Genomic DNA, 16,714 nt, shown 5'->3' with positions numbered 1-16,714 from the left:
ATGGTTATTTGGTGATTATTGTTGTGCCTCTTTGATTGAAAGACGTTGAGATAAAGCTATATTTCCTTATCATTTCATCTTGCCACACATTGCGCCTCCATCAAGACTACAGCTCGTGCAAAAGACGAAAACCAAACACATTCTCGTCTGATCTCCCCCCTTTATCTAACTCAGCCTCATTGCACTTGCTGATGTTCTTGGACCCTCTGTGTTAGTTCTATATTCAGCAGACGGCTCCGAGCTCTTTGCGAGGCTTTGCTTGTCACGGCTAGTTAGCTTCAGTCTCTCGCACTCCGGCATCCGGTGAGGAGAGGGATGGAGAAAGAGAGCAAAAATGTAATGTCTGAACTCTGAGCCCGGGTCAAAATCCACATCTCTGCCTTTTACAGCCCAGGGTAGAATTTGTTCTGAAGGGTTGCTTCAAGACAGGCTTCATATTTCTTTAAATTCTGGCCAAAGTTTTGAAGAAGGTAATAAGATCAAATAAACTGACCCTATCTCTCAAGACAGGTCTTATTGTTTATCATTCTGGTTCTTCTTATCTTCTTTAGTACTTTGATTGTGTTTTACTAGAGCTCAAGGGCTATTTTATTTAAACTTCACTTTGTTGTTGTTGTTGTTGTTATAGTTGTGTTGTCATTGTGCTGTTTTGTTTTATTTTTGTGTGTGTGTGTGTGTGTGTGTTTGTTGTTTGCTTTTGTTTGATTATTATTATTATTATTATTATTATTATTATTATTATTAATTTGCTGTTGTTTTATTTTCCTTTTCTTTTAACTGCTTTGTTTTAGTTATTGTGTTATTGTTTTTGTTTTGCTGTGCTTTGTTTTATTTTATTTTTATTCTTTTTCACTTTGTACTTTTTTATTTTACTTAGATTTTTAGTTTTTATTTGTTTTGTGTTTATAAAAGAATGTTAAAGCAAACATTGTTTAGATAAACATTTATTGATAAATTGTACAAAATATTTTCTTTTTTTTTATTATTTCTTTTTTTTTCAAATAATATCTTGCTTAGCATTTATGACCATGATTGATTCCCTTTTCCCTTCCATTTCTCAGAGTCGGATGTTGCAGACTTCAACGGCAGGAGCTCTTTGTTGTACCGGTTTAATCAGAAGTCCACCAGCACTGTGAAAGACGTCATCTCTCTACGGTTTAAGAGCCAGCGTGCGGATGGGGTCCTTGTGCATGGAGAGGGACAAAGAGGCGATTACATCACCCTAGAGCTGCATAAGGGCCGACTAGCCCTGCATATCAATCTGGGTGAGTGAGAGCACTCTATAGCCTCTTAATTTCATGCATTTTCATATTCAGAATTGTGGCATATATTTGTAATGCATTCTCAGCATTGCCACAGGGCGGGCTAATTCAGAAAAGCGTTTATATGTGTTTTTTTTCCCCCTTTTCAACTATTTCAAAATTACCTTTTTATTTTAAACTTGGAAATATTTAATTTTCATTATTTTATAGCTTTTTATGGTGATATGATCTTTAGGAGCATTTCGCTTTAGTGTGTCCAGGGACTATATCTGTGTTTTCATTCATGAGAGAAAGTATGCAAATTGTACAAAATAATGTTTCAGTACTCTAGCGTGCAAATTATCCTCAGATTTAACATATGTGAATTAAAAGCCCCAAAACACCCATTTTGGAGAGATTCAAAGCAATGTGTTTAGGTTATTCCGCATCTTTGGGTTTTGTAGAGCTCTTTCACTGTAGCAAGAGGACTCACAGGCACAATCGTAGCATCTTACCGTAATCACATGAGAGGCAGTTGTGAAACAAAGATTTGATTAAGACCGCCAAATCTGCAGGGTAATCACATAAAAGTGTATCGAGCTGTCACAAAGAGCGATCTAATGTAGAGTCTAAGCGCTTTCCAAGCCTCGTGTTCAATTAGCACCAGCACTCGGATGGAATAAGTTGCATGTTACGCTAAGAGCGGCGGCGAGCTCTGATTGCTAAGTATACCGAACTGAGATGATGTTGATGCTGTTTATCAGGACGATGTTTTTCTTTTACATTTGCATTCATCCTGTATCGGAGAGCCACAAAAACCTCCCAAAGCTAATTTCAGATGATGTATATTGTATCCTTCATGGGTAAATCTCACTATAATGTGTATGTTTACGAAAATCAGAAAATGATTTAATTACTTAAAGAAATGAAACAAATAATTAATATATATATAGATATTTTTCTTCTCAAATTCACTGACACCAATAATTTGGTGTTTCTCCTTTATAAAAAAAATGTGCTTAATTGATATGGAATTAATGTGACTGTCACATGTGTGTTTTAGTTCCTGTTTGTCCTTATTTGCTCCTTCCAGTTATTTTTCCCATTATTAGTAGTCTCCTGTTCCTTTGCTGTGTTTACACTTGGCATTAACATGCGATCACCGTGATCCGATCAAGCAGATCAGATCAGCAGTCAATCAGAACACGATGCGTTTACACTTGGCTGCATCAGCTGACTTTTCTATCTGGATAACCGATTGGACCTGTCTTTCCCATGCAATATTTAAATACTTCTGCAGAGAATGGCCCAGTGCTAAGCTAACCTGAAGTGGTGGGTTTTCTTAAAGCATTTACAGTCGCGGGACATTTTACAAATCAAAGATAAGTGTAGGAGTTTAACTAGCGCTCCACACAGGTGTTCTCCGTCTCTTTTTGGACAGTTTTCGAGAGAGAGGGGGCGGGGTTTTGCTTGATGTCCACTTGTGAATGCACAGAGATCTGATCACAATGCTCCCTCAACTTCCTCTGGACCAGGTCACACTGATCGGATCACATTCCAATCAGAAGTGCCTTTACATTTGTCTTTTCAATGTGTATGTGGACAACATCCAGATAAAGGTCGCATGTTAATGCCAAGTGTAAATGCAGCCTTTGTTATTAGCTGTCCTCATCACCTTTCGTTATCTGCCCTATTTGAGTTCGAGCCCGTTCTGTTCTCCCTGCTCTGGAATTGTTTATGTCATCCTTTGCTACGTGTGTTTACCTGTTTCCTTTGAATTTTATTAAAAGTGTATGTTTGAAATTTCCTACGTCTCCTACACTTCTGTCACTTGTGTGACAGAATTCCAGAACCACAAAAAGTAAACGGCGTCCCTTCTCACCATTTTATTTGCATTTTGAGATGTTATATGTGAAAATATTATATGGTTGAAGTCTCCTCGCTCCAGCACAGCGGTAGTTGCGTGACAGTGACAATTCGACGAATATTAATGGTGCTAAAAATAAGCTTACTTTTCTTTACGCAAAATATAATTTCATACTTCTTTCTTTTGATTTTATGGTGAAAAATGAGCTGAACATGTTCCTTACAGGCTTCTCTCACTTCGTCAAGATAGGCTGTTCTTTCTGTTCTTTTATCATCAATACAGCAGGTTCCTTTCCAGGAAGTTCAGAAGGATCAAACAGAGGAGACAGCACAAGGCACACCTTTCCTGAGCTATTTATGGCTCGTTTTGAGAATGTGCTGAAAAAGAGGCCGTTTGATAATTTTCTTTCTAAGGCTGCCCTTTACAAAGATGCTGTAAAATTAGCAACTGATAAAATCTTTGCTTCTGACAACATTTTAATTTGGCTTCATTTAGTAGCATGTTATAAATGGTATTTATGTGCACCTGTGTTGGTGTTGTTAGATAAGATTATTTAAAACTAAAACGAATTCAAGTGTATCTTATTAAAATAAAACAGAAATAAGAACTTGGAGTGCTAAAATTATCAAAAACCGAAAATAGAAAAAAAAGATAAACGTGCAAAATAAAAGGACTAAAACTTAAACTAAAAATGAAATGAGCATAAAATAAAAGCTAAGAAGTATTAAAATAAGAAACAGTATGTTGTTAGTAAATGTCTCAAGCATAAAAAATAGATATACCAAGGTAAAACATAAACAATGACACTAAAATATTATTTATTTAATACTTAATTTCTCGTTTTCTCTCAAGATGATGCTAAGACGCACCCTAGCATTGTCCACGTCTCTGTGTTTCTGGGAAGTCTTCTGGACGACCAGCACTGGCACTCCGTCCTGATTGAGCGGTTTAACAAACAGATCAACTTCACGGTGGACAGACTAACCAAACACGTGAGGACAGGTGGGCTGGATGATTCGCTAGAGGTTGATTATGAGGTGAGAAGGATTTACTTTACATTGTTTTATTTCTGATTTTTTTTTTTGCGCAGTATTTTAGCAGCGCCATATAGAGATCCTTAACGGTAGTTTTTATTAAAGACCCCAAGTTTTGCAGCTTCTAGTTCATTGCTGTTAGGTTTGAGGACACGAAACTTCAAGCAGATATTAAAATATCAGAATTTATTATAAAATTACAGTCTTTTCTAGGAAAACAGATTTGATGTGTCATCCTGGACAATGTTTTTTTTTTTTTTTTTTGAGTCAATTTATAATAAATACGATATATTTAATTTATTACTTTATATTTAATTAATGTTTATTGCATGTATTTATTATTAATTAAAATTTAATAATTTTAGACAGTTAACAATTCAGTGAGTTCTCTTCTTTTAACTTAATTGTACTGTAAATGCGGTGTCTATTTGTGTTGTTTATATTGTTTCTATGTTGCATTTTTAAGAGCATTAATGAAATATGGTAGTAAAATGTATGTAAAATAAATTAATTATTATTTATCATTATTTAATGAAGCGCACATTGTTTAAGCTAAACTTTTTTTTTTAAAGTGCATTGAAGTGAATTACTATTTTTTATAATGATTTTATTTTAGATTGTAAAGAAGTGCAGCAAATTGTTTATGTTGCACTTTGAGGAGAAATGTATTAAGTACATTATGCAAGTATATTTAATAATAAGAAGAACAAGAAGAATACATTTTGTTTATATTTGTTGCATTTCGAGGAGAGTTTTATAAAATACGCTTTACTAGTTGTAGTAATTGTAATAATTTTATTTTATTTTATTTTATTTTATTTCAACCCAAAAAGAGTGCAAAAAATGCTGCAAATGGGGCCATTCTACCTGTAACATGTTGGCCTATAGAGTGGAAACATGGTGATATTAATCATGTAATTTTTATTTGTCAAGAGCATAATACCTAAAGCGATGAATCACTTGACTAATAATTGGACACGTTTCCCACCATGTTGTAAAACCTCTCCATCGCTGCTGTTTTGCCATTCATTTCACAAAGCTCAGCTTTGGAGGAATCCCACTTCCTGGAAAACCAGGCACGTTCCTGCGGAAAAACTTCCATGGCTGTATGGAGAACCTCTACTACAACGGAGTCAACATCATAGACTTAGCCAAACGACGCAAACCTCAAATCTACAGTGTGGTGAGAACTTTTATCTTGTCCATTTATTGTCAATCATCTCATACATTTGTTATTGTTGTTGTCAAGGCCATGAAAAAGCCATAAAAAAAGAACAATTTCCACAGGTCTTGATGAATTAGCAATCCCATCCTGTCCATAATGGATGGTTGTTGACCAGAGTATTTAGTGATTTATCCCCTAATAGCACCAGCATGGAAAGGTGCCAGAACTTTCTAAAGCCAAGTCTGTGGATTGTGATGAATATTGGTAGTTTGTGCACAAACAGTGTTTGTAAAGATATTGATTTATATTTTCATTCTCATTAGTCTTCACCTGCATTTTTCCAGAAATGCATTTTAGCGGCTGGTTTAGTTCTCTGTGGGATGGGTCAGCAGGGAGAGAAATGGAGCCATTTGGAGTTTTTTGAGCCGTTGCCAGTATGCTATGGTGCCACAAGGGAGCTTTTTAAGAGAATGAATTGTGGTTTTGTCCGCATTATTCCCACAGCGCTGAGAGCCTTGTCATTAAAATATATTTTAAAAGGAAGGCAATCAGTCTCCAAGAGCTGCTCTGGCCTTAGATTACACCTCATAAATGATCCGCTCATGAATATCTCATAAAACCGTACCTCACTGAAGGTCTGGGGACTAAATTACAGTCATTTTGAGACGAAGGAGCGGTTTTAATGAGAGGGGTGGCTTTGACTAATGACATGTTTCTGCTTATCTGACTGCAACACAAGTGTGATGTTCATATGTCCATATTATTTCCTATTGTTTTGGTTGTATTAAGATATTAGCCATAAATAAACCATTTTAATTGTAGATTAAAGTAATGAGTCACCAGAGGTTTGTTTTTATGGTTGATTTATTTGCAATTTGAAGGTTTATGGTCTTGTAGACTAAGAGACGATGGATGGATGGATGGAGTCCTTGATGCATATTGATTAAGAAGTGGATGGATGGATGGATGAGTGGATGGATGAGTGGGTAGGTGGATGAAATGGATACCTAGATGAATATAGATGGATGGATGTATAAACATAGAAGTAGATATATATAAAGATATGGAATTAGATTGATAAAGATGGTTAGAGAACTAGAAGGATATAGATAGACATTGAAAAATAGAACTAAATAGATAGAGATGGATATAGAACATAGATAGACAGATGCACTCTTTTTTTAAGCAGCTGTTTTATTAGGAATATTTGGACATAATGACAGAATTGTATATGATACCGCACCCAAATATAAATCCACAGTCCTGCTTTACTGTTCCCAATTTTCCAGTTCTGAGGCTTGAGGAATCGCAGTCCTCTAAATCAAGCAACTTTTGCGAGTTGCCATTCTTATGGTCTCGTATTGTTAGCGGCCGTTTCCCCACTGTGATTACGTGTAATGGCTTGTCGTCGGCTGTCATATCATGTCACATCAGTGCAGTGGACTACACCAGAGCACAGCTAATCACTGCAGCCATTAATCTGGCCCACATGCTGGATATTGCATCCTTTAATGGACCGGGAGGGAGTTGAGCGGGACTCTGGTACTAATGACGGAGAGGACCGAGTCCCACTTAGTCTGTGCCACCCTCTGAGATTTTCACAGCGGACACCTTCACTCTCTCTCTCTCAATTATGCAGTAAGTTTTCAGCAAGGCAAATATACAGACTCCTAAGGGGCCTTTGGAGCCCAATTAGAGCCAGGCAATGAGGCATGGTGTCTCTTGAGTGACTAGTGTGATCATAGTGGGGCTTCAGAGCATATGTGGGATACACTGTGTCTGGGATTACTAGGGTCAAAAAGTCTAAGACCATTTTTTTAATCTCTATATATTGCATTTGAATTAGTGCTGTCAAAATCAGGGTGTTAACTTCAGTGTGATTTCTTTCAGTTTGATGCATTAAAAATATTTCATGTAATTCATGCAGGGGCAGAGCTAGGGTCAGCCAACCCACTCACAACTCCTGCTTCTATCTTTTTTTGTCTCTACAAGAACTGCTTATATTTATCTAGTCAAACAAGTGCAGAAAAGATACAGGTGACGAAGAGCTTTACGTTCAGCAGAATAGCAGCCTAATAACCTAATAACCCAGCTGCTGTGATTAATTATTATTATTATTAATAAATAATATATTTTTCATTTGTATTTGTGTGTATTTATTAGGGATGTCACTTTTGTGAAAAAATCTTTTTCGGTTTTTAAGACATAAGTGTTCATTGAATTGATTGTAGAAACGATTTTCCATGTCTAAAAAATAAAAAGTTTCCTTTATCTCCTGTAACTAGATGCGCAAATGAGGCGAATTCGCGTCTACCGCGCCGCGAGACATCCAGACGCGCGTAAACGTGTCTTTACATTGACTTGACATTGAAATCAATCGCCCCAGACACTCTATTCGCGTTTGGTGTGAACACAGAGAGGTCGCTTTCGACGTCACTGGGTCTTGTAGGCGCGTAAAATTGCTGGTATTTTAAATCTAGCTTTCGCAACGCATACTGCACTTTCGGAAATTCTTTATTTTCTTTTTCTGCTTGTTTGTGAGTTTTGTTACATCTATATTTTTAATTGTTTAATTCTTTTAAAATTAATAGTGTACATATTTGGTTAAAATTGAATACCTATTTTCATTTTCGAAACTTTTTTTGGTTGGTCCGATCGATCTTGCAATCGATTTTTGAACTAAAAGTGACAGGCCTAATATATATATATATATATATATATATATATATATATATATATATATATATATATATATATATATGTGTGTGTTGGCTTTAATCAGTTGTATTTCCTTCTAGACTAAGTAAAGTGTGTCATCGCAGGCTGTGGTGTTTCTGTGGTGTTTGGGGTTTTATTGGATTGTGTTCAGCTAGCTCGCCGTCACCTTCTTACTTAAAGAATCCAAACACATTCTTTTTCCTCTAGCGGTTCACCATGCGATAGGCTGACAGTCCGGAGCGGTCCTGTTGTGGCTTGCTGTCTGAGACCACACAGAAAGACGGATCAATGGATTGTCCACTATATAGTCCAGTAACATTGGACTGTTGGTTTAAAAACAGCCCCCTATTCTGTTTCCATTGAGACCTGCAGTCTTCGAAGTCCTGACACATGACTTACTGTTTATTCCCATGTCGCTCAGTCTGCCTGCCTGCGGGCAAAACCTGTCAAAGAAGGAAAAGAACATGTTTTTGCATGGATTTGTGTTTAGAATGAGGAAAAATAGTTTGTTATTGAGCAAACACTGAAATATTTGCTACACCAAAAATACTTCTACATACCATCTCATATATATATATATATATATATATATATATATATATATATATATATATATATAAAATTACATTTTTACTCTAGTACTCTATTTTAACCCTCTCACAACCTGTTGTTTCAGGGGAACGTGACTTTTACCTGCTCAGAGCCTCAACTGGTATCCGCCACCTTCTTAAGCTCCAGCAGCAGTTTCCTGTCCCTTCCTTTGGATGCTGCCACTGAAACACTGTCAGTGACGTTCCAGTTCCGAACGTGGAACCGGGAAGGGATGCTACTGTCGGCCTGGCTGAGGCGGGAGTCGGAGAGACTGCTTTTGCTTCTCGTTCATGGCCAGCTTAGACTCACACACCACAGATCAGCATTGCAAAGCTCTGATATAGTCATCGGTGAGATGTACTAGTGTACATGTGTGTCTTTCTGAAGTTTGAATATTGTGGGGTTTGAACCTACAACCTTCTGCTTGTCAACGCAAATCTCCTCGACCAGAAAACACTAAATAGTGTTGTGATTCAAATAATAATCATAAAAATGAATATTATTAGATTAATATTCAAATTATTTTTATAATAATAAGTATTATTTTTATTATTATTATTATAAAAAAATAAACAAAAGATTAGTCCCAACACACTTCGTAATCATCATCATCATCATAAACATTATTTTAAAAAGATAAAACAACTAATATATTGATTTATCCATTCCATATTAATATACATAATCAAAATATTCGAAAAGGTGTATTTTAGGCGTACTATTTTCCTAATCATGTCACACAGTATTATAATTTTTTTTTCTATAAGTAAAAATAAATCTGCATAATTCGATACAGTTGCAGCCAATCAGAGCATGTCTCTTTTTTATTATACAGTTTTGTGATGTTGGATTTTGGACCAATGAGATTTCATTGTAGGCGGAGCTAACCACCACAACACAATATAAAGTTATCAACAGCTCAAACTATTTGGCAGAGACACCTGCATGAGAAAAAAACATGTTATCATTATTATCATCATTATTGTAAAACAACTCTTATTATTATTAGACATATTTTAAATAATATTAATAATACAATTTACAATCTTTTTAAAAGTGTTGCTTATAAAAATAGCTATAACATTAATAATTATACTTGTGTTAAAAAGAATAAAATAGTTATTATTATAATTATTAAAAGAACAATTGTAGTAGCTATTACTAGTGGTATTTTGTCTCAAATATGCCACCTCTATACTCTATACAACAATATACTGGTTTTGTCGCTGTAAACGGCTGTTGATACTAACACCCCTTTAGTCTAATTATATTTAGCTTAAATTAAGAACAACAGATGTGAAAGGGAAGACCCTCCAAGGGATAAATATACAAGGTTATGCGCTTGTCTTCATATTTGCATCTCCGCCATACACAGCGTGAACAAAATCCAATCCCACACGCGTACGTTCACCGTAAAATCGTTTACCGAGAATTCAAACAGGATTTTTAGTTGTAAAACACTCTTTGGCAGACACACCTGTATGTCGACTGAATTTTGGATGCGGCTGCCTGGCAGGCTGCCATCGCAGACGGCAAACTGAAATCTCTGCACGTCCTTCTCAAGGGAAATAGTGGATTCTCTGTCGGGCTGACATATGCAGATTAACTCGTTGAGCTCCAGCGCACAAACCCCAGATCTGTCAATCATTCGCCCTGATTAATGCGCAGCATTTGAGGCGTAACATCGCTCCGTGTCTTCCTCTGCCAGGTCAGGCTCTGAGTGAAGGCCAATGGCACACGGTGACCATTAGCGTGGGAGGTTTCCAGGTTTCCCTCTCAGTGGACGACAAGCCACCGTCCACCATGCAGCTGAAGGACATCGCACAGCCTGGGAGGAGTTTGCTAATTGGAGGTAGGGTGCTAGTGCATTTACACAAACAAACTATGCCTTTAGTTTTACAATTAAAAGCATTGATACATACAACCAAATTGTGTGGGTTGTAATTAGAAAATCCACTTCTTTAGGTTCTTTATCCTGCAAGCTTTATCGTGGATTACTAGACGCTTAATTCTGAAGAATACACACACATTTCAGCCGAAAGTGAAAAGAAAAGAAAATGAAATGATATTATGCAAAACTGAAGACTACAGTATTTTAGGACCAATAAAATATTTGACATTGAGAGATAATATTCATAAAAAAAATATTTAAATTAAAGCTTTATTTTTAACTTCATTGTTTTTATTGTTTTTTTATTTATATGATTCTGTTTACAGTACGTTTCTTTACATACAAGTACTTTAGGATCAATTTTAGTAATTTAGTATCAGAGATAATGTTATAGTTTTTTATTAATAGTTAGAATTATATTTTATTTGTATATTTTGTTATATTTTAGATTTCATTGTTTTTTTTTTTTAAGTTTAATTAAATAGCATTTATTATAACTTATGTAATTTAGATTTGTGTGTTTTGTAATGTCTATGTAGTTTTTGATTATTTGTATTTCAGTTTTAGCTTCTTCTTTTAGTACATCAAGTTAAACTAAAATCTCAAATGTTTCCTCGGCAAGGATCTAAAATACGTTTTTATTACAGTTACTGCACTTGTTTTTGTGGTTTTAGTTTTAGTAAACTACAATGACCCTGGTTACACTGCCACAATTTATCATCTATTATTTCTGTTGATAATTATTTTTATGCAGGTTGCCCATCAGTATTAACCAATCAGGGTTGCCGGAATCCGACACTGGCCTATCAAGGCTGCATACGCTCTGTTATCATTAACAACCAGCCAATCAACTTCTACCTGGTGCAGCAAGGCCTGCTGGGAAACTACAGCAAGCTCCAGTTTGACATCTGTGGCATTCGTGACAGGTATGTCTATTAGTCATTCTGTTTGAAATGCTAATGACAAGTAGTTTTTTGAACAAATGATTGCAATTCACTCATTGCAAGATAATGAGCGACACTAACAAGCACAGTTTCAAAACAACGTAGCATAGTGGTGAAACCCATGCCAGTGATTTGCAGGCTAATTAGGAATCACCTTTTTTGCCTGAAACTTCAAATGTGTGAAAATGTTTCACAAATCGCCCTAGAGGATTGATGGTTAATGTGATGTTTATATGAGTAAAAATCTAGCCTCATACAGTTTGTTTAACGATAGTGTATTCTGCGTGAGTGCAAAAGCCGTGGGCAAAGTTTAAAGCTGCAGTATCACACAAGGACAGAACCTTTGTAACACATTTGTTCAGTGTTTAACAAAGTGGATTTTTTTTTTTATATTAATTGAAGTAATTAGCAAGCTGGGAAACCTGAGATCAGAGTTTAAAAGGGAAAACTGCTTTTAAAGTACTATTTGAAGATGTTGTTGGGCAATGCCTTGCTGTTCTGCACATGTATGTTCTCACTGTGCAGATGACACCAAAGTACTCTCCATTGTTGCTTGCACTGTGAGCGAATAATGACAGATCTAAATGAATAGAGGGAATGAGCAGATGAGACAGTTCCTCCATTATCCTCTATCCCTTAGCATCCTGGCCTGTTTTCCATGGTCTACTTTATGGCGCACATACGAGCGGAGGATAAACAGGGAGGAATAAATATGAGGCAGAATGGCAGACAAAGAGAGAGAATGCTAGGCAGGTGAGGATAAGAGCGTTTGGATGGTGGGGGAGCCATTCGGGTTATGGTAAGAGCATTAGACCAAGAGAAAGAAATTAGGAAATAGCAATGATAAATTGATAAAGTAAAGAATTATGAAATGGACTGAGTAATGGAGTCCAAAGTAATGGACTGATGAACTGTTACAAAAATGACAGAAAAATAAAAGAGATGGAAATAAAGACTAATTTACTGAATAATGGAGGGAGGAAAGAAAAGATGGGTGGAAGAAAATAGGAAATAATGGATAAATTGGTAAAATAGGGAAGGATGGAAAGAAAGAAAGAAAGAAAGAAAGAAAGAAAGAAAGAAAGAAAGAAAGAAAGACTAATAAACTAGAATATACTCAGAAATTTAAATAATTTGTACTTTTTATAGCTTAAACATAGTAAAGTTAAAATTAAAAGAGAAAAATAAACACAGAAAATAACCAAACAACTCAGACAATAAAACAACAATGAATTGGAATCAAAATGCTAAGGTGAAAAAGATACGTTTTCAATCTCAATTTAAAAATGGTAATGGAAGGTGTAAGGCAGCAGTCTAGAGGCAATTGGTTCCACAGACGGGGGGCAGTGACTGAAAAGGCTCGGTCACCCTTGCACGTCCTGATTCTGCCGAGTTCGACGCGTCCCTGGGTCAACAAGGGAGGTGCTTAACGTAAATTTGAGCAACCAATCAGATTACTCACGTCATGTGACATGTACCCAGCCTCAGCTTGCGCGCCACTATTTGAATTGTGTGCTTTGACGTCGCCTTCATTTTACAAAGGTAAGTGCATATTATTTAAAATGTGCCATTTCAAATGTGTCCATCCCTGCTCAGCATAATATATTATTTTTATTAATATATTATTCATAACTGACGCGAAAAATTCGCTGAACTGCGCATATATTAAGGTCCAAATCGCCAAACCCCGATCCTATCGGACAGGAAGGTGCCCACGATCGTTTTGCCCCGGTCCGGTGTGGCGTTTCCCCCGTGATCGCGTCGTCGGATCTTTTTGTACGATTATTTATATCACTTTTGTCATGTATTCGTTTAGCAGATGCTGATACTAATCCTTCTGTGAAAGAAAGGCTAAACACTTTTGCGGATGGATTGGGGGTTTGTCGTCCATAAACAACAAGGAAATATATTGTGTTGACCCGGCGACATCATTAACCCGTCCAATATACAGTATGACACACATTTATCAATGACTGTATTTAAATAATAATCATTATTATAATAATACAATATCCAATTTAAAACAATCATTAATCTCTCACTATATTGTAGTAATAATAATATAAATAATAATATCTTGTGTTGACCCAGGGACGTCATATTCTTGTGATGACCCAGGGACGTCATATTCTTGTGTTGACCCAGGGACGTCATATTCTTGTGTTGACCCAGGGACGTCATATTCTTGTGATGACCCAGGGACGTCATATTCTTGTGATGACCCAGGGACGTCATATTCTTGTGTTGACCCAGGGACGTCATATTCTTGTGTTGACCCAGGGACGTCATATTCTTGTGATGACCCAGGGACGTCATATTCTTGTGATGACCCAGGGACGTCATATTCTTGTGATGACCCAGGGACGTCATATTCTTGTATTCATATTCTTGTAATAATAATAACAATATCTTATATAAGGCCAAGAGTAATCTATCACTATGCTGCAATAATAATAATAATAATAATGAAATATCTTGTGTTGGCCCAGGGACTTCATTCTTAATAGCTCATCTAATATAAGACAAACAGTAATTAATCACTTTATTTTATTATTATTATTAATAATAATAATACAATATCTAATATAAGACCAAGAGTAATCTATCAATATACTGCAATAATAATAATAATAATAATGAAATATCTTGTGTTGACCTAGGGACTTCATTCTTTATAGCTCATCTAATATGACAAATTAATTAATCACTTCATTTTATTATTATTATTATTAATAATAATAACAATAATAATACAATATCTAATATAAGACCAAGAGTAATCTATCACTATACTGCAATAATAATAATAATAATAATGATGATGAAATATCTTGTGTTGACCCAGGGACGTCATTCTTTATAGCTCATCTAATATAAGACAAACAGTAATTAATCTCTTCATTTTAAAAATAATAACAATAATGATAATAATAATAATGAAATAAAGCATATATTAATGCATTATTCTGCTTGACCTTATTCTACATTCCTAATCCTATCTAATACCTAAACTGAACAAGGAACTTACTAATTGTTAATAAGCAGTAAACTACTTAGGAAGTTTATTGAGTAAAAAGTCATTATTAATACTGAATATGTGTTCCCTATACTAAAGTGTTACCTGTACTGTTACTATTTATATAACTTTTTTAAAGTAAATATTAAATTTGTTAAATTTAACATTAAATCTATTTTTCTTTTTTCATTATAGCTTTAAGATTTCATATCAACTTTCAAATAATTCCTCAACAGGTTTGAAGATTTCTCAGTTCTTTGCTTATATTTCAAGGATCACTGGCTGGTAATAGGACACGCGTGGTCGGACAGTGCTACAACCATGCCAACTCCGATACAAACAATCTTGTTGAAAGGTGATATTTGCAATTAAACGTATGCAACTTCATTATGAGTTCATGCAAATAATGTAATAGAATCACAAGCATTTGGAATATAGTTATATAATAAATCAAACACAATCATATTAAAACATGTATTGTTTTTCTTTGCTTGTCTAATCAGATTTTTCCATCGCCTAAATATCAGTTTTTGTTTGGCATTAGGAACCTTAGACTGGATCTTATCAGCATTCTCATCAAGAAGACAGATGGATACTTCCAGGTCATTCATGATTTACAGGCAGACAGTTTGAAGAATGAAAAATGCTTCTTTGAAGACTGTTTCTGTAGCTGCCCAATAGGAGTCAGAGGACATCGCTGTAAACACCTTGTACTTGTACTTACTGATCAAGTGAACACGATTCTCAGAAGTTTCCTGATTTGAATTATAATTCAATATATATTCAAATAAACGGACGTGCTAGTGTAATCAAGCAAAATAAGCTTTACTCCATTCTGTGCTTTGACAGAAAAGAGGTACATGTAAGTGTGCATATGAGAAATTAAGTGCAAGAGACTTGTTTTTTTTGGTTTTGTTTATTTTACTATGTATTGTTTTAAAACAATGAAAAATTATGTAATCTTTAATTGTAAATTAAGCTAAGTAAACCATGAACATTTAGCATTACTCTGCTGTCTGAATGCGTTCTCTAACAGTGATATATTGTATATTTAAATCAATGAACTGTAACATTACTTAATTAAGATGACAATGTTTGAAACAATTACAATTCATTTGTTATTGTGTTCACTGGATCAGTGTACCTCTACTTAAACTGACTGATTAAAAATGAGATGACAACATCTACAACTTGTGGTCCAAATCTATGGGTCAGCAGACTAAAAGGTGAATCCTCTCCCAGTTTTTTCCCTCAGCAAGCACTGGTGAGTACAGAGTGTATTCCTGCAAACACAAATGGACAGATTTGTAAGCAAGAATCAAGTAAAAAAAAATAAATACAAAAAAATCTATAGATAGAGCTACAAATAATGAAGTCCCTGGGTCAACACAAGATATTTCATTATTATTATTATTATTATTATTATTATTATTATTATTATTATTATTATTGCAGTATAGTGATAGATTACTCTTGGTCATATATTAGGTATTGTATTATTATTAATAATAATACAATAAAGTGATTAATTACTGTTTGTCTTATATTAGATGAGCTATAAAGAATGACGTCCCTGGGTCAACACAAGATATTTCATTATTATTATTATTATTATTGCAGTATAGTGATAGATTACTCTTGGTCTTATATTATTGTATTATTATTATTAATAATAATAAAATGACGTGATTAATTACTGTTTGTCTTATATTAGATGAGCTATAAAGAATGAAGTCCCTGTGTCAACACAAGATATTTCATTATTATTATTATTATTATTATTATTATTATTATTATTATTGCAGTATAGTGATAGATTACTCTTGGTCTTATATTATTGTATTATTAATAATAATAATAATAATAATAAAATGACGTGATTAATTACTGTTTGTCTTATATTAGATGAGCTATAAAGAATGAAGTCCCTGGGTCAACACAAGATATTTCATTATTATTATTATTATTAATATTATTATTATTATGCAGTATAGTGATAGATAAATCTTGGTCTTATATTAGATATTGTATTATTATTATTTTTAATAATAATAATAAAATGACGTGATTAATTACTGTTTGTCTTATATTAGATGAGCTATAAAGAATGAAGTCCCTGGGTCAACACAAGATATTTCATCATTATTATTATTATTATTATGCAGTATAGTGATAGATTAATCTTGGTCTTATATTAGATATTGTATTATTATTAAAATGAAGTGATTAATTACTGTTTGTCTTATA

The 16,714-nt window shown here is 34.5% G+C and overlaps 1 protein-coding gene and 1 long non-coding RNA gene across 2 annotated transcripts in view; both read left to right on the top strand.

Annotated features, from left to right (window-relative positions):
* The window catches only part of cntnap5b (contactin associated protein family member 5b), a 66,315-nt gene that overhangs the window by 23,019 nt on the left and 26,582 nt on the right, over positions 1-16,714 (top strand). Inside the window, exons 5-10 of the mRNA XM_052591352.1 lie at positions 1,062-1,265; positions 3,961-4,145; positions 5,182-5,325; positions 8,702-8,966; positions 10,325-10,468; positions 11,262-11,433. Coding sequence (XP_052447312.1) covers positions 1,062-1,265; positions 3,961-4,145; positions 5,182-5,325; positions 8,702-8,966; positions 10,325-10,468; positions 11,262-11,433 — 1,114 coding nt within the window. The remainder of the gene's footprint in view (positions 1-1,061; positions 1,266-3,960; positions 4,146-5,181; positions 5,326-8,701; positions 8,967-10,324; positions 10,469-11,261; positions 11,434-16,714) is intronic.
* LOC127988574 (uncharacterized) lies at positions 12,929-15,730 on the top strand. The gene is made up of 3 exons (XR_008161750.1): positions 12,929-12,993; positions 14,704-14,822; positions 15,012-15,730. It is a non-coding gene; the product is annotated as an uncharacterized LOC127988574 (long non-coding RNA).

The sequence above is a fragment of the Carassius gibelio genome, chromosome B22, assembly GCF_023724105.1.
Source record: "Carassius gibelio isolate Cgi1373 ecotype wild population from Czech Republic chromosome B22, carGib1.2-hapl.c, whole genome shotgun sequence".
Taxonomy (NCBI): domain Eukaryota; kingdom Metazoa; phylum Chordata; class Actinopteri; order Cypriniformes; family Cyprinidae; genus Carassius; species Carassius gibelio.
The sequence above is the reverse complement of the archived record's forward strand: the minus strand, read 5'-3'. Positions and strand labels throughout refer to the sequence as shown.